At 44.1% G+C, this 19,087-nt stretch overlaps 1 protein-coding gene across 1 annotated transcript in view; it reads right to left on the reverse strand.

The window, feature by feature from the left end:
* Nucleotides 1-11,833: 11,833 nt before the first annotated feature.
* Nucleotides 11,834-19,087, reverse strand: part of RNF145 (ring finger protein 145) — a 57,703-nt gene continuing 50,449 nt past the window's right edge. Inside the window, exons 9-11 of the mRNA XM_037050883.1 lie at nucleotides 17,169-17,316; nucleotides 15,687-16,043; nucleotides 11,834-13,459 (exon numbers count right to left, since the gene is read on the reverse strand). Coding sequence (XP_036906778.1) covers nucleotides 13,046-13,459; nucleotides 15,687-16,043; nucleotides 17,169-17,316 — 919 coding nt within the window. The 3' untranslated portion in view covers nucleotides 11,834-13,045. The remainder of the gene's footprint in view (nucleotides 13,460-15,686; nucleotides 16,044-17,168; nucleotides 17,317-19,087) is intronic.

Consider the following 19,087-nt stretch of genomic DNA (forward strand, 5'->3'; position numbering starts at 1 on the left):
AACCAGCAACAGAAGGGCCATTTGCTTGGGGGAAGCGGCGGAGGGGACTGAGGTCCAACAGAGAGCGGAGCAAGCACCATTGCTTCTCTCTGACCCCGCCCCCCCATATAGCATCACAACCCAGCAACTGTGTTGCCCCGCCCTGGGGAACACCTAAGGCTCCGCCCCTCTTATGTAACAGTTGTGTCAAGACAAAAAAAATGGCCCAAATGAAAGAACAGGTAAAAGCTCCAGAAAAAATACAACTAAGCAACCAAGAGACAGCCAACCTATCAGATGCACAGTTCAAAATACTGGTGATCAGGATGCTCCAGGAACTCACTTGGTACTTCAACAGCATAAAAAAGACACAGGCATCAATGAAGGTTTCATTGTGTGAGATAAAGAAAAATGAACAGGGAACCAATGGTGATAGGAAGGAAACCAGGACTCAAATCAACGGTTTGGGCCAGAAGAAAGAAAGAAACATTCAACCAGAACAAAATGAAGAAACAAGAATTTAGAGGTACCAGAAGGGGAAGAGGAACAGCAAGAAATTGAAGAGTTATTTGAACAAATAATGAAGGAGAACTTCCCCAGTCTGGGAAAGGAAATAGACTTTCAGGGAGTCCGGGAAGCTCAGAGAGTCCCAAAGAAGTTGGACAGAAGAAGGAACACACCAAGGTACATCATAATTACATTAGACAAGATTAAAGAAGAGAATCTTAAAAGCAGCAAGAGAAAAGGAGAGAGTTACCTACAAAGGAGTTCCCATGAGACTATCAGCTGATTTCTCAAAAGAGACCTTGCAGGCAAGAAGGGGCTGAACAGAAGTATTTGAAGTCATGAAAGGCAAGGATCTACATTCAAGATTGCTCTATCCAGCAAAGCTATCATTTATAATAGAAGGGCAGATAAAGTGCTTCCCAGATAAGGTCAAGTTCAAGGAGTTCATCATCACCAAGCCCTTATTATATGAAATATTAAATGGACTTATCTAAGAAAAAGAAGATAAAATGACAACAAACTCACAGCTATTAAGAACTGAACCTAAAAAAAATAAAAACAAACAGACTAAGCAAATAAGCAAACAACTAGAACAGGAACAGAACCACAGAAATGGAGATCACAGGGAGGGTTATCAACAGGGGAGTGGATGGGGACAGAGGGGGGAAAATGTACAGAGAATAAGTAGCATAAGTAAGTAGCTAGGTACAAAATAGACAGCATGGGTTAAGAATAGTATAGGAAATGTAGAAGACAAAGAACTTATACATATAACCCACGGACAGGAACTAAAGTGAGGGAATGCAGGTGGGAGGGGATGTGCAGGATAGAGAAATAAAGGGGGAAATTAGGACAACTGCAACAGCATAATCAATAAAATATATTAAAAACATATCAAAAATATCATGAAAGTAAAAAATTTGAGGGATGTTCCAGATTAAGGAGACTAAAGAAACATAACAACTCCATGGCATACATAATCCTAGATTTGATTCTGCCTAGGATGTGGAGGTAGCAATTGCAAACAGCTAGAAAAGACATTATTTGGGATAATTGGTGAAATCTGAATAATTCTTTGAATTAGGTATTGTGGATTAAATAATAAAACTGTACCAATGTTAAAATTTTCTGTTTTGATCACTTTACTGTGACTATATAAAATAAAAATATTAGAAAATACACGCTAAAATATTTAGGGGTAAAGTAGCATTGAGTCTGAAGCTTATTCTTGAGTAGTTAAAAAACTAATTGTGTGTGTGTGTGCGTGTGTGTGAGAGATGAGAGAGAAAATAAGCAAATGTGGCAAAAAGTTAAAAATTGGTGAATCTGGTGAAGACTACAAAGGGTTCTTTGTACTATTCTAGCAACTTTTCTATCAATTTAAAATTATGTCAATATAAAAGTTATCCCAGGAAAGGGAAATTCCTTAAGGCTTTAAGGAATTTTAAAGTCTTATTTATTTAAAAAGTGAAATAAAATAAGAGCAAAATAAATAAGTGAACATATACCTGGAGGCTGAGAATTTCCAAGTCTCAGTGAAGTTTCTTTTCACTGCAACACAGTTTGAGATAAAGCCCCACTCTTTTCATTAGGGAATTATCATACTAGTCATGGAAATCTATTATAAATTATTAGTTTAAATTCCCCAGATGTCTGAGGAATTCCTCAAAGGCACACATATTTTTATAAAAGCTCACACATTCAATATCACATACAAAAGACTTTTATCTAGCTTGGGTTCTGGCATTAAACTCAACCAACCAGCTGTGATTACTCTTTTTTAATGAATTTTTTAAAGATTTTATTTATTTATTTTTAGAGGGGAAGGGAAGGAGAGAGGGAGAGAAATATTAATGTATGGTTGCCTCTCATGTGTCACCTGCTGGGAACTGGCCTGCAACCCAAGCATGTGCCCTGACCGGGAATCGAACCTTAGCCCTTTGGTTCACAGGCCCGCGCTCAATCCACTGAGCTACACCAGCCAGGGCAGCTGTGATTCCTCTTAATTTGGAATAGAATACACTGGCTCTGAAAACAAAAATTGCTCTCAACTATAAATCTCTTCATCGTATCAGGTAAAGAACACGGAGTGCAAGGGAGACTGTAGTTAGAAAGAGTGACTGGCTGGATGAGGGGGGTCGTTGATGTGAGCCTTGTACAGAGAGGAAAATAACATACAGAATAGTCTCCAGTTTTAGTACGAATGGCCGTGGACTAGAAGCATAGTTCTGGAATTCACTAGCTGTGTGGTCTGTGAGGCTGACTCATTTAACCACCACGAGCCTCAGCTTACTTGCCGGCAGAATCGGGGCTGTTTTGAGTGGGTATTCTAGGTCTAGCTCTGGACGTGGTGACTGGACGCCAGGTCCTGAGCCAAGCACGGGGTAGTGGGTCGTGTCGAAAGGATAATGTGCTGGGACATCTTCATCTCTTACCTCAACTGGCCCAGCCTCTTAGGTCTCCAGCATCCACTCCAGCTCTCCTTCCAATCCGTTTCCCACAAGGCACAGCAGCTGCATGAGTCTCCTAAAAGGCACATCTTCAGCTCAAAGTCCAACCTTCCTAACTCGGTGCAGCAGCCCCTTGGTGACCTCATGGCCTGGTCCCAGAGTCTCTGTAGCCTCCGCCATGAGGCCCGTCCCCACCTTTATCTCCTGCACTCTCTAAGCCCTAGTGCTGTCCAAGTGGCGTGTGACATGGTGAATGAACATGGCCAATACCTCCAAGGTCCAGTAGGGCAGTGACCTGCCACACATGGCTATTGACCATTGAAATCTGGCTAATGTGACTGAGAAATTGAATTTTTAATTATTGAAATTTTATTTATTCTACATCATCTGGCTGTCTGAGCCTTAGTTTCTTCACCCATGAGCTAAAAGGGTTGAGCTCAAACTAGATAATTTCTTAAGTCCCATTTTCAGTCTTAAGTGTTATAGTTTGTTCCACCTGGCCTCTCTGGTCCAGACTCATCTTTTTGAAAGGGATTTGGAGTTGCGGAAATTCCGGCTCCTTTAGAACTGGGGCGGGGGGAGGGGGAGGGTAAATGGTATAGAACAAGGTTTTACTGTAAAGTTATAAGGTGATCCCCGCCCCCCCCATCCTCAAATTGGCTCGGGTAACAGGAATTTGAGGCCAGAAGAGGCAGAAATAACATTGGGCAGAGGAGCCCTGGTAGGGGATGGGCGTTACTTCACAGCATAGAAGCTCCCTGCCCCATGAAATTCGGTTGAAATTTAAATAGTCATATGAGGCTGGTGGCTACCATATTTTAGCACTAATGGCCGCGGACTAGAAGCATAGTTCTGGAAAGCCTCTTTAGGTTCCCAACCAGCTATGTATGTCCTCTCTCACCCCTGGGCCTTCGCCCTTGCTGCTGCCTCTCATTCAACGACCTCTTCTCCACCAAGCATGTCCCGGGCCCCTTGCTGTATGGTTCCATAGGACGGGACATATGCAAAGTCCACCACTGATACACTTTCAACCACCAAACTTCCATGGTGCAAGCCAGGCTCTACTTCAGAGCAACAGCACATTAGGGATGCCCTTTGCTTTCCACGGACACACAGGTAAGGTGTTTTTTCTCTCTGCCCTTGGCTGTTCATTAATCTGGTGGGTGGCAGGCATCCTTGGTTGGCCACGATTCATCCCATTAATGTGTTTTGTTTGGCTTTCACAACGTTTGAAACTGGAGCCAACACACTAAATGGAAGAGGCCTCGTTAAAAATAAGGGTCCCTGGGTGCTCTGGGACATCTGGCCACCCTGGATCCACGTTCATTTTTGCTCAGCAGTCATCAGCTAGAGCTGTTTTGGTATGGTGGTCGTAGCCACATGTGGCTCTTGAAAGTAACAAAAATTAAGTAAGATTTAAAATGCAGCTCCTCCGTCTCAGTAGCCACATTTCAAATGCTCAACAGCCACCCGTGGCTTGTGGCCACTGTGCTGGGCAGGGCAGACACAGGGGTCTCCCATCATCACAAAATGTTCACTAGCACTGCATTCTCTAGAGGGCGGCTGGGGAGGGCTGCCCCCCAAACACACTCCTGGGGTCTTGGCGGTCCCCTGCCAGCCTACTCAGCCCTTGACAGTACCTGCCTGACCTCCACAGGCATTTGAATTTGAGAAGCTGGTCTATCACATACTTTCGGGTTTCTACTTAAGTTTGCAGTATTTTGGAAAACACTGCTAACCCTATCCCGTTGTGAGGGTACAGTACAGGAGTAGGAGCTGGGAATGATCGGAAAAGTGAATATCAAAGAAGGGATAATGAACCTGGAACGTAAGGGGGTGTGGGGGTGTGGGTGTGACTAGTGCTTCCTTGGTGGGGATTGCACAAGCAGGAAGCAAACCGTGGCTGGAAAACGCTGTGCACATGTAATCAACACTCAGCAACGGGTGAGCAAAGGTGACTGTCACGTGACCTGCAGGGGTCAGAGGTAACATAAATGAATGATGGGGTCCCAGGAAGGCCTGGTGAACTAGGCATTGGAGGTGAGGTAGATGCCCATTTAAGGGGCAGGAACCCTTAGGCTCCAGCTGAGTAACACCGAGGGAGTGCTCTGATTTCCAGAAAACTCAGGAATCCGGATTTTTAGTGTGAAATCTCTCCATGTTAGTTCATGTCTTTCAGAAGCTTCGTCCAAGCCAAACAAAACACGTTTGCCAGTTACAGCCAGGCCCCCAGGGCGGGTTTGCCAAGTCTGAGCCCATCCCGGCAGAGGCAGCAGAGGTCAGCAGGCCTGAAGCAGTTCAAGAGCAGACTGGGTGCTGAGAATAGGAAGGGTCGGGGTGGGGCAGCTGCTGCCCCCCAGGGACGCTGGCTGCCAGGTCCCAGCCTGCCCGATCTGCAGAGCGTCAAAGGAACAGAGCTGCAGAGCGCTGATCCCTCGGGCACTGAGGCTGCCAGACGCTGGTACCCAGGAATCCCTTAAAAAGCTTTCCCACATCCTGGTGTCCTGGTCTCACCCAGCCCAGGGGATTCCACTGTGCAGACAAGTTCGAGCACCACTATGCTAGGGGACCCCGATTCCAAGAACCTGTCTCCACAGTGTCGACAAAGCTGGGTTTGGGTGTCCATTTTAAACACTGACAGTTTGTTCACAGTCGGTGGAAAATGAATCCAGGGACGACGAGCTTAAATGCCTGCCTAGTCACTTTGTACTTAACAATGACCTTCACAAAAGCACAGACAAGTACAGATGCTACGGTCCCTATCAAGGACCTCATCACGCCGTCTGAACGCCAGGGCAGGGAGTGTACCTGGCACTGAGCCCATGCCCGGTGTCTAAGATCTACTTACAAAGGTGTTGATTAGAGGCTGTGGGGACACAGGGAAGGCTAGCTGGTTGGAGCCAAGAGGAGGTGGGGTGGGGGCGGGGATACTGGTTGAGGCTGTTTCTACACTTTACGTAGAACTGAGGAAATTCTGTTGCCCATGTCAAAGAACAGAATTGGGGCCTGAAGGAGACCACCTGATGGAGCCTCCTGATGGTGGCTACTGAATGAATGAAACCTGCAAAGGACCCCCCACACAGCTGTCTACAAGAAACAGCCCCTGAAGTGCCTTTCCTACCACCTCCACCAAGTTTAAGAATAAAAAATTATGAAAAACATGTGTCTGTGTAGACATACATACTCATGTCAAGATTAAGTAGGCTCGGAAGCCACACTTCCTGGGCCCCAGTACTGACTGACCACTTTGGACTTGGAGCAAATCACTGAATACCTCTCTGCCTCAGTTTTATCATCTGGAAAATGGGGATGCTAATACCTACCTCAACAGGTGAGTGAGTGTAAGGAGTTGTTCTGTGTAAAGGGATTAAAAGAGTGCCTGGCACAAGGCCAGGGTTAGCTAACACTTCGTTGAAGAATATCAGAAAAAAAGGATGTGATGCTTGACTTGACAGACGTGTGAAAAACACTAGCCGTGAGTTCTGTTCGTTGGAACACAGGGTTATGGGGCCTTGGGATCAAACCGCAAGGGAGAGGGAGGGGCAGCAGTTCACCAGCTCTGACTGCTCAGTTCTCCAAACACGTGGCGATGGTACTACCAGGCCTGGGCAATTTGGGGAGAAGGATTTCATACACACTGACCCCCGACCCCCATGTCAGGGGTGGTGGCTGCTGGGAACCCTCCAAGTCCACGTCTCATAAATGGTGTGCTATTACTTCTACCTTCATATTGGATTCTAAAAGCATCACACTGCTAGATCTCCGAAGGTTTGTTTCCAAAATTCTATGGTTAATTCTGTGTGCTTGGGGCGGGGGCAGGGGGAGGAAAAAAACTGACAATGTTTTACCTTCAAACATAAATAGTTTCAGACAGTTCTGGGTGGTTAGTCAACCAAAATGGTTGGTCGACAGGGTCAGATTTTGCACGTGCACCTGCACTGACATGCCCGCTGGGCTGTACCGCTTCGCTGCAGAAGACCTGTAAGCTGTGAGCTCAGAGGCAGTTCAACCACAGACGTTGCTCAGAGGCCATCGTCTTCCTATCTCTTCTCTAAAAACCTTCTTCCATAAAAGCGGTGGCTCCCAAAACCAGGAACCCCGCCCCTCTCCAGAAGAGCAGGAACATTTACTCTATATCAAAGCTTCTCACGTGTCCATGGGATCAGAATCATCTGCAACATTTGTAAAAAGATGAGATGTTCAGTCTCACCGAAAACCTACCCAATCAGAATCTGCAGGGCGGGGCCCAGGCATCTGTATTTTTGACAAGCTTCCCACCTGTTTCCAATGCCCAGCGAAGATGGAGAAACACTGGCCTCAGGTTGTGCAACAATTTGGTGATACCAGAGTATTAAATTCTAACACACCGAAATTGAAAGTAAGTTCCAATGAAACACTAGGCCACTTATAAGAAAAACAAAACTGAACTACTGTAATGAGAGAAAAATGAAAATATACAGATTCTACACTTTCCCAAATGAACATCACATTCACCCACAATGCTTTGGGTTCTCTTGCATTTTTCACTTTGATCAACACAGGATATTTGCACTACACAGTTTCATTAAATGAGAAGCTATACTTGCCCAATAATCACAGCATCTCCTAGGGAAACACAGAAGAGTTTGATGATAACAGATCTTCAAGAGCAGGTCGTGGTGGGGAGGGGATGGGAGTGAATTAGAAACTAGCCCACTCAACCCACCTCAGCTCCTGCCAACTGTCGCCAGGCAGGAATGACTAACCTCGTGCGGCCTGCTCCTCCAATTTTCGGAGACGAGTGTGAAATCGAGTTTGTATTTATAGGCTTGCACTGTTTAAAGTAGTTAGCAACCAGTTCAGATGTTTTGGAAAACAGCCTTGATTGAAGTGCACCCTGGAGGCCAAGCCTTAAAACACAGCAAAGTTCACCAGCCCAGATGTTACCTGGATGGCCCAGATTTGGAATCTCTGTTCTAGAAGCCCAGAGTTCTGTATCTCAATTGAGTTAGACCATCAAAAACCAATCCCAGAAATGACATCACCTAGCTGGCACCAAACATTATGCTCTCTGCCTCTAGAACGAACCACATTCTATGCCTTTTTCGAACTGCGGGGTTATCCGAGGAACTAGGATCATTTGTTCACTCAGTGGATAGTTAACAGGGCCGCCGCCCCCAGCCAAGCACTGGGAACCCAGTGTAAGCCAAACGCGAGTTCAGTTACATATTTGCACAGCACATAAAAATACATACGAATTTCATCACTCAGTCAGTGGTAGATGGGCAACATCCTGAGCAGAGTGATACCTTAGAATCACGAGGGCTAGCCAAGGACCCCACAGCTTGAAAGGGAGTGAAAAACGACAGACCAGAGCTCCTGCCTTTAGTCAAAACTCCTCCCCCACGGCCTGCTTTTCCCTGGGTCCAACAGGGCTGATAAAAGGCTTGTCAAAGGAAACTTAGCAGGCACAGCACCGCGCGGAAATTCCTTCCGTTTGGCAAGTTCTCATTTGGAAAGTAAGAGAATATTCCATCTAGAATTGGCTCAGGATTGCTTCCACATTCACAAAGACTGTATTTCCAGCAAATCTGATGCCACACCTTAGAATACATAAAACAAAAAGCAAAGCAAGGGGTTGCTGGTACCTATGAAGAATAGGAAGAAAAATGAAGGGTCCAGTAGCCCAACAATCATCAAAATGGATTAGGGAAAGAACACGCACATGAGCGTTGGTGAAAGCCAAGGAGAAGGAAGAGGATGCCAGCTTAGTTAGGAGCAGGGTTCGCTCAGTGTTCCCTGGGAACGTCCTACCTCTCAACCTGCCCAACTCGAGAGAAAAAAACTCTTGTCAAATCTACTGGAGAGAAAGTATTTTTCTGAGTGGCCACAAGAATGACTAGTTCCGCAAGCAGCTCCTACTATTTTTAATTTTTTTCCAAGCAAGTAGTGCCTAATAAAATAAAATCCTTTTTTTCCCCCTGAAGTCATAGCATTCTCTGTCTTCAAAGGCGGGAGAAACAGGTGTGCCTTAGGTGATGAATTATCAAATTACTTGGAATGTATTTGAATTTCAGAAACCAAATCAACTTTAAAAAGAGAAGTGGAAATGACTGGGCGGTGGGTGTGCTTCTCCATGGGGGGGGGGGGCGGTTTCTGCTGCCAATGGACATAAAAATAACTTGAAAAGACTAATTCCAAAAGCAAGATTAGGAGAGACGTTTATTCTCTTTAAATAGTTTTCAAATAATAAGCAGTGTGGGAAAAAATGGAACATACAGCATTAAAAAAATAATCAAAACCTTATAATTCCCACTTTCAACTTGCCATGTTTTAAAAATTTTTTCTGTTCTGGAATATATTTAAGAGCTCTATTTTTATGAAGCAACTAGAGTGTAAAACTGACTTTTAAAGGCAGCTTTTCAAAACTGGCACCTGACTTATTATTAATATTTAACCCTCTGTAGAGCCTTTGTCCCATTACCCATTACCACAGCTGGGGGAAAAGCCCTCCCTTGTAAACTTGGAAACTGCAACATTTTTCCTTTTCTATTAACTAATCATTATCCCAATTTGACATCATGTCAAACCGTTGGGGAAAGCAGTGTTCCGATGTGAAATGCTGACGAAGCCAGGGCAGACTCCAGAGAACGCACCAAAGCCCTAAGGAGGGAGGGGCCTCCGGGATGCCTGGTGTTTGAAAATCCAAGCTCCAGAGAGAGGCTGTGCAAAGAGCACGTTCAGACCACAGGGGCAGCAGTTTTACAAAATGAGAACCACCACACACCGGAAATACACAGGTATAACTAGGATGAGAATTTAGACTGTTAAGTGCTAATTTTGATGTCAAAGCTTGTAAAGGGGTAAAAAGGTTTTTGAGAGAAGAGTGATCATGCGTGAAAAACAGGTACACACCGTCTGGAAAATAATGGGGATTGTCACGTGGACGGCACAAGTGGCCTAAAAGGGGCCCATGAGGAATGTGACACGTTCTCACATAGTTTGATGAAGAATAATATAATAGGGGAATAATAATAATAATAAAGGGACACCTAATTTTCTTGTTTTCTCTTCAGTAGTGTTGAATACAAACTATGTTAAACTTTGTCTTCTCCATGGGTCCAAAGTCTGGCAGTTGAGTTGGAAACTTACAAAAATGGCTGGAAAACAGAAATTCAAAAGACAGGTGGCATGATACAATGCTATCACCCTAGCATATGAGAACAAGGAACAAATTAAAATTAAGTCAGAGGTTCTCAACCAGTATGCTCAGAGCCATTCACAGGTGTGCTCCCAAGTTTTGCTTCATGTGTAAACAAAATTATGTGTTGCTTCCATCTGGGGCGTGTCACCAGCACTGCTAATCTGTTCTGTCCAGGCCACAGGACGACGACCGAACTGCCACACCCACCCTCGCTGGCAGGGCCACCTGCTGTAGGAGGGTATGAAAGGAAGGGACGAGCATCACCGCTGGGTCGGGGGATGTACTTGCTCATTCCTCCCACAGCACTTTCCCTTGGCCATGACCATCACAAAGGTTCAAGACAGTGGCTATTCCATCAGCCTAGATCCCTGAGTGTCTACTCCTAAGCAAACAGACACACAAGCAATGTGTGTGAGACATAAATTTTGTTTTAAAGCCACTGAGAGTTGAGGGTTTTTGTCACTACAAGGTTAGACAGCTTTCCTGCCTGAAACAAAAGGATACACACTGAGAGACTGTTATTAGTCCACCAGGCTAGACTGCTGAGCAGAGGCTCCTGCAACTTGGCAAGCAGAGCTGGGGTCTCTGTGCTAATAGGAGGCAAAGAAGTGTATTGTAGTGTGAAATTTAGTGCCAAAGACATCTCTACAACAACATCATGGATGGAACTGGAAAGCATTATGCTGAGTGAAATAAGCCAGGTGTTGAAGGACAAATACCATATGATCTCACCTTTAACAGGAAGCTAAACAACAAAACAATGAAGCAAGCAAAATATAACCAAAGACACTGAAATAGAGAACAGGCTGACAGTGACCAGGGGGAAGAGTGGAGGGAATTTCAGGGGAAATAGGGGAGGGATTTAGAGGAACATATATAAAAGATACATGGACAACAACTGAGAAGGGTGGAAATGGGAGGGAGGAGGGGAGCACGGGGGTGGGATGGGATGGGATAAATAGAAAACTGTACTTGAAAAATAATTAAATAAAAAAATTGGAAGAAAAAAAAAGAAGTCTCTACTTTTATTAAAACATCTGAGTACTTTCCCTTAGGTCTGTGTCAGAATCCTTTGGTCAGAAATATAAACAGTGCTAAAGGCTGGCCAAGTTCACCATGCTGCAAATAATTTCAACTTCATATGCAATTTAAATCCCTTCAAACAAAGCACCAGAAAGTTTAATATTTGAACAAGTACTCTTAACCCAAAGGCTGAAAATCAGTTTTAAATCGGAGATTGCTGCTGGGTCTTACACAGCGGCCTGGCTACCACTAGAGGGAGCCATCTGCTCTGCCTTCTGCCTAAGCTGGCTCACCAACAGGACAGGACGGTGGGAACCTTCAAGCTCCACCAGGGAGAAATTCATTCAGGTCTCGCCACTTTTCTAAACATGAAACTTTGCAGGTATCAGGCCACAGAACACTGTGAAGAGCACACTCTCAGGCTCCCCAGAAAGTTCGGCTGGTAGGTCTTAAGTGGGGTTTAAAAATGTACAATTTAAAAAATAAGCCCCCAGATGTTTCTGGTGCAGACCAGGGTCAGCTGCCACTGGTGCAGACTTCAAAGAACTGGCACATTTTCAAGCAAAAAGTTGTGTCCTTTACAGAGCATTCTGGACAGGGATCAAGATATGAGAAACCCAGCTGGATTTTTTTTAAATCTCCTAAGAACAGAATTTCAAGAAAACACTTTATAATAATAATCAGAAAAAAGTTATCTTCAAATTTAAATTTATTAAGACATTCAGCTATGTCTGTCAGTCTACATCCAATTTTCCTACTAAAATAAAATAAAGTCACATCCCACTTTAGGAATACAGAGTCTGAAAAACACTTTTAAAGCCAAGCCTATTGTATAAATAAATGACTTAATTTCTTCTTTTCATATCAAAATTCCCATAAAAAATTACATTCCCCCCTCCCCAGTTCTAACTTGTCACCATGATGAATGTAAAAATTTAAATATGACACATCCTTGTCAAAGAAAAGGTGCAAAGTCTATTAACAGGTTTAAAAGTGGCATTTGCAGAGTGTGATCATACAATTATGTACTCATTCCCAAAGTGCAAATATTGCCATAATTTAACACTGTTTCAATTCAGTTGCGAGAATTAAACATTACACAGGATTGAAAAGTACACTCGGGCCTTTATCAGTGCCCTAAAGCTCTTCCCACTCTGGTCCCCTACACTACCGTGGACTCCAAAGTGTTCACTAGAGTTTTAGTTTACTTCACACAGCCAACAGAGTGTACAACATATTAACAAAAGTTTCATATACACAAAATATTGAAGACTCCATCAGAAAGTTCAAGAGTCTCAGATTACGTGAATACACTCACAAGGCCCAAGTACCCACCCGCCCCTCCCCCGAAGCACATACAGAGTATAGGAGCGGGTTTCGATCTCTGAATACAATCAATGCTTTTATATCTTTGATTTCGATCAATGCTGTACAAAACTCAATAATCACCAGACGAGCTCCAATTAGCCGAGGGAAAAGGGGTGGGGAAAGGGGTGGACACTACTCATATTCTGTAAGGAGAATGAGCCTGTCCCACAGAAAGTGACACGTCAGTCCCACTGCCGCCTGCTTCTTCCCAGGCTGTCCTTCCTGCGCTTTATCTTCCTTTTAGTCCCTTTCAAACACTCACAGTTGATTTTATGTATCCCTTACATATCAGGGGCAGTTTCTGAAGTAGTTGAGGTTGAGTTTCCTTGGCAAACCTCTACAAAACATCAGCTCAGAATATATAAATACATTTCGATTAGCATACATTGTGAAATTTCTCCCACAAGGTCAAGGGCACGAAAGCAGGTGATCTCCACTGAGAGAACTTCCTGTATTAGATCCTTGGAATGTCAGTTTCCTATCTCATCGCCTCATACATTCGTTCCTCAGGTCTCAGCACAGACTCCACAGGGAGTTAACTTCCCCTCCGAGTGCCTCCTCGCTCCTCCTGCTGCGTCTCTTCTGGGCTGACGTCAACAGGACATGTTCCATCTTTTGCACTAAGAGCACATTCCTTGGGCTCACAAGTCCCTTCCTGGCTACCTGAACTGCTGGCAATGCTCTCATTATTGTCCCTGGAACCTTCTTGCATCCCAGTCCCTTGAGAACGCTCTTGATCTGGGGGTTCAGTACCTGCCCGGAGTGTGACATTTTGCCCAGCTGCAGCCTGAGGCTGTGGAACCGGCTCAGTCCCCACCCCTGGAAGCTGGGAGGAGTTTTTGAGGTGGCAGTGGCACAAAGGGCAGGTCTCCTGGACATACAGCCACTTCTTCAGACAGCCTGCGTGGAAGAAGTGGCTACAAGGCGTGATCACAGCCGATTTCATGTCCTAAAAGGGGAACAGAGATACCTCGTAAGTGTCTCTTATCTAAAATCTTTGCTGATACCCCCAAAAGTTCTAGTTGCAACATATTTTTTTCACAAATTCCCCGAAGAAAATCTGTAATACAGATCTTAGAATAAAACTCATTTTATATTTTAGTAATAATTCTCTTGCCATCAGAGACCCCTTTTATACAAATAATGCAAGAACCACTGGCTGAATAAATTTCAACAATAAGTTCCTCAAATCTCAGCACATTCTTCCTCATAAACCAAACACGAGGAAGAAATGACCCCTTTCACTGGGTTCTGCCGGGAGCGAAGCACAAGGGTCACACAACTGTGCAGTGTGGTTACTGGGTCCCCAACAGTGTGGTACCAGTACAACCAGAACCTCAGAACGCCTGATGAAAACGTGACTTTTCCACAGTGGAACACATTATTCTAGGAGGAGATTCTTGGCAAGTAGACAAAATCAGCCATACAACACCAGGGTATTGGCAAGGAAGTGGCAATGTCAATTTCAGTGTATATATCCAGTTTTCAAGATATGATCTGTATAAGCCAGTGTTTCTCCCCTTGCATCAGAATCACCCAAGTGTTTGTTAGCCAAGCATATTCTTGGGCTAGATGCTGACAACCGATTCAGGAGAGCTAGAGATGGCACCGAGGATCTCCAGTTAAAGCAAGACACCACATGACTTTTCATGCACACTCAAGTTCAACAGCAGCTGGAACACAAAGTGTTCTGCATTAATATTCCTTGCTTTAGCTATATTTTGGGAAGGAAGGTTGAGAACATGAAGTTGAAATTTAAGATTATACATATGGTACATTGACCATTAATTTTGTTTAAAGTCTCAAAACAAGGAGTTGTGGCTATCGTAGAAATTCCTTGCCAAGAGCTGGTAACACTTGGGAATCAGTTGTTAAGCAGAAAGCCATCCAAGGAAAAGCAGCCAGCTGGGAAGTTAAGCAATCTGACTTCCATTTTCTGTGTGGTATCAGCAGGTAGTTCGAGCACCTCAAAAAAAGTGATGTGACAACAGGAAATATAAAAAGAGGACTCAAATCCCAGAGCTGGGACATTCAGACACAGGCCACTACGCTGACGTGCCCCAAATCTGTCACTGCTGCGCTCTGCCCTGCACACAACGAAGTGCTGAGCGCCAAGGAGCCAGGACTGAAACAAGGACCACGTCACTCGGGGAAACTGACTTTACACGCCTCACACCCAAAGGCAAAAACAACCTGGAAAAAACTACTTCACTAACAGCAAAAAGTGGTAACTGCATTTCATTCGTAGAAAAAAATTCTTATTCTAGATGGTCTGGAAGACACACAAACACATACCCCACCGAACCTGTCCAGAAGCCTTGGGGAGGGAGGGTTCCCTGTGTCCTCACTGACACCTGGCAGCCCACACCTCAACAGTGACTTTGAAGGAACAGCTTCTGCTGTTGCCCATAATTTCTGTCCACACTTCCCACAGTGGAATTTAAGCTGTTAAAAGCTGCTACTCAACCACCCCCTTGCACAGGTGACTGGTGACTAAACTCTAGGTCTATTTTTTGTTGTTATATTTTCAAGATGATTTAAATACCATCTTTCAATTTTCAATAGGAGGGAATCATCAGCTCTACACAGCACACGTACCACAGGCAGGCAGATGGCAGTGGCACCCCAACTGGTGCCCCTAACACGTCCCCGCCCCACCCTGCATGGAGAGGCTTGTACCCACTGCAGACGTCCATCAGCTCCCAAGTAGCCACAAACTCTCTCCTCCTACACAAAGCAAATGAACACTTCTTCCCCACCCTGTGAAATTCCAGAAAGAACAGAGTCAGAATCTTGGCACACCACTTTTCAGAAGTTGCTGACTCCTGAATGACATTATGTATTTAATAGTGCATATATCTCTCTGTGGGTGGGTGTGTATGTATAAATGTATTCAGGAGTAAAATATAAAATACACCTGACCTGTTTTTCCTTTATTTATGGGTGAGCAATAATGTTGAAAATAACAATATATTAGAATTTAAAGGACTAAATTAAGAACGTAATTTAGAAATAAAATGGAAATATTTTACCAGGTCTAATAATTTCTGAGGCCCACTTTCTTTGTACCCAGGAAATAATTCTGCCTGGGGATAACCTGAATCTGGTGAATGTGGTTAAAATCCCAGAGGTCTACCACGTGAGCCACCCAAGTGGAGTCTTACTGTGCAGCTCACCTGGTAACAGATGGCACAAATATCATTGTGCTTCTCGAGCTGCTCTTTCGTAGCAAGGGGCAATGATTTGATCTTGTTCACAGCATCCCTGCGGAGAAGGAAACTCTTCCACCCCAGCTGGGCCCGAAGCCACACGTTATAGTAGGAATGGATGAAGATGATCATTGAGCCCATTACTGTCCATTCTCCAAAGATGGTCTCTGAGACGCCATAGGCCACCACACAAAGGGCCACCAGAAACTCCAGCAGGCGGTAAGTGCCATTCACATAGTAGATGACATCATCCATATTTTCTACTGGCTCTTTTCTGAATTCCTCAACCATAAATAAGACATAAATAAATAGTGTTCCCAGAACCTGAAAGAAAAAGCATGTATATTAAAACAGAATATGATCAGCCCTGGCTGGTGTGGCTTAGTGGACCGAGTGCTGGCCTGCGAACTGAAAGGTTGCTGGTTTGATTCCCAGTCAAGGAATGTGGCTGGGTTGTGAGCCAGGCCCCCAGCTGGGGGAGAATGAGAGAGGCAACCAGTGTTTCTCTCCCTCTGTCTCTCCCCTTTCCCTTCTCTCTAAAAACAAATAAAACCTTTTTTAAAAATGCAGTATGATCTCTAAGAAAGGTTTTTCATAGACTTTAAACATCAACACACTCCTAACACTTTCAGGATATCCTACTACTATCTAGAGGAGACAGTGGTATAATAAAGTACAGGTGATCTTAGTAGCCCAGGTTACTGGAGACCAAAAAGCCTTACCCTGAGACTTAACTTTCCTAAAATGACTTTGACTGGTACTCAGTTTTCTCTGACTCTCCCTACTTCCTCTTCTTATTCCCTAGGTCACCAAAACCCATAAAATTCTATCCGAATTTTCCCACCTCTGCTGTTATAGCTGTTCCTCAACTTTGAAAGAACTGTTACTTCCATATAAGGAACAACGAATAAATCTTTACTGCCAGTGAAGAAGTTATATATTCTTTAACGTCTTACAGATCAGGCAGCAAAGATCCACCATACAATAAGCTTATCACTTTCAGGGCAATTTTGTGTCTGTGGGCTAATACTCAATTACGTACTTATACACATCACGAAACTACGGATATTTCTGAATGGGCATTTACTAAAAAAATGCTCTAAACACTCTATCTTATGTAGTAACTATATTTTTTACAGTTACTTAACCAATTTACATGACAGCTCTGTATCATACCATTTTTTAAAAAATGTATGTATCAATGTATTCCATTACAAAGTTTAGTTATCTTGGTAAAAAAGTAGTAAGTGACAAGACATATCTAGTATTTTATTACCTACCTTCAAACTTCTGTGCTCAAATAAATGTAATGTATTCTAGTAAAAAGGGTAGGAAGTAATCACCTAAATAGGTCACTTACAATCATGAACCTGAAAGAGTTTAATTACTTTTCTGGAAGGAAAAATAAGAAACTCACTTATTATATAAGGTTAATAATTCTAGGCTTACCTGAAGAGAGGTGAGAATGCTGCTGGAAATAATGATAAGGAGCCAAAAATCCATGTGGAAAAACTGACAAATCATGTAAGCCATATAAGCAGGGAATATCAGCAAAAATAAACAAAGGCTCACAGCACGGAAGTGTTTCCATAAACTCCTAGAGAAAAAAAGAATTATTTTAAAGTGCCTGTTGCCTAGTAGTAACACAACCATTACATTACCAACTAATGGGTGTTTGTCATGCTCAACATCACAAATACTGTCCCATGTGCACCCTTCGTCATGCTGGTCGCTGTTCTGGGGTTCAGGGCAAGTCACAGCGCTGACCGGGTGTTTCTGAGCCACGAGACTCAGTCCTTTCCTCCACACTCAGACAACTGCCGAGTACCATCAACTCTTTTCTTCCTCAACAGCTTGCTCTCAGTTTCATTCCCAGTTCTAGCTACTTGAAAGCGAATTCAGGCTTTTGTAGCATTAAACCTTAACAATTTTAACAGTATTTTGAGTTCTTACATCGTATGCCATCATCTCCCACCCACTCCACCCTGCAGTGCAAACCTCCGCTCCAGGGAGTGCAGGGTCAGTACGGAAAATGCTCTCTGACGGGCAGGGATGTTAGTACTCACAACTGCTATGGGTGGGGAAAGCTAGGCACCCCTGTGTTACAAGACCCACTGGCTGGTCCTCCTCCCCAGAGATCTATCCCAGACACACCACCCAGATGAATCTTCCCAAGGCTCTACTAGCATCACATTGTTGACACCTTCTTCATATTTCCTAGCCCAGTATTTGGGATCCTTCATTCTCACTTTTTTGGTCCTAGCTTGTCAACATCTGTTCCTCCCTATAAGCAAATATGGTTAATTAATTAATTGTGTTCCCAGGAAAACACAAGCCCCCACTCTAATCTCTCTTTTTCTAAAGGCTTTAAGCCAACTCAAGCTACACACACACACACACACACACACACACACACGTAATGTAAATCCTTTATCCAGGAATCACCTACTCTCTCAGAATTCTTAACACCTGTACCAATCACATACTAATCTGTAGTATTATTTCAATTATATAGCTATTTATACATTATATCTCTAAACATTTTCACTTATATTTTTATTTTTTATCACCACAAAATTGTGTGTGATGAATATAGACTTCAGGTGAAAATGGAGGCATAGGTAAACGTGGCTTGCCTCCTCGCACAAGCACAGCAAAAATTACAACCAGACTACAAAACAAGTATCACTCAAAATAGTCAGAAAATCAAACTGCATGGAAGTACGATCAACAAGGAGTTGCAGAAGTCACATTCATCTAGATGGGTAGGAGGGACAGAGACATGCAGAAGCAAAGAAAGGTGCAGAGACGCAGAAGGGGCAGCCCCACACCCACGTGTGATGGATAAAAACTGGGAGGGCTATCTCTGGAGTGAAGGATCCCAGTCCCACACCAGACCACTCAGTCCACGGTTCCAGTGCCAGGAAGATAAGTCCCCATAACTTCTGGCTGTAAAAAACAGTGGGGGTTGGGGGCAGAAGAAGAAACTGCACAAGTCTCAAGCATCTCCTCTTAAAGGGCCAGCAATGGACTTAGGACTTAAGCAGACTCACTACCTCTGGGCTCCAGCACCAGGGCAGCAAATGGAAGGGCACCAGTGGTATATGGGAGAAATTGAAGTGGCTGGCATCAGAGCAAGTGCTGGGGGACAGTCTCCTCCTAAACAAAACTCCAGAGGCCAGGCAGTGGCACTGTCCCCTACTGAGCCCTCTGCCACACAAATCCACAGACCAGGGACACCATTTGGGAGACTCCATCAACCTGGCCCACAGGGGTTGCCCTGCCCTGGCAAATACCTAAGGCTCTGCCCATTACAACATAACAGGTGCACCAAAACAAAGAAATATGGTCCAAACAAAGAACAGGTC

This window comes from Sturnira hondurensis, unplaced genomic scaffold (assembly GCF_014824575.4).
Source record: "Sturnira hondurensis isolate 20B ecotype Veracruz unplaced genomic scaffold, ASM1482457v3 Scaffold0000022, whole genome shotgun sequence".
In the NCBI taxonomy this organism is placed as follows: Eukaryota; Metazoa; Chordata; class Mammalia; order Chiroptera; family Phyllostomidae; genus Sturnira; species Sturnira hondurensis.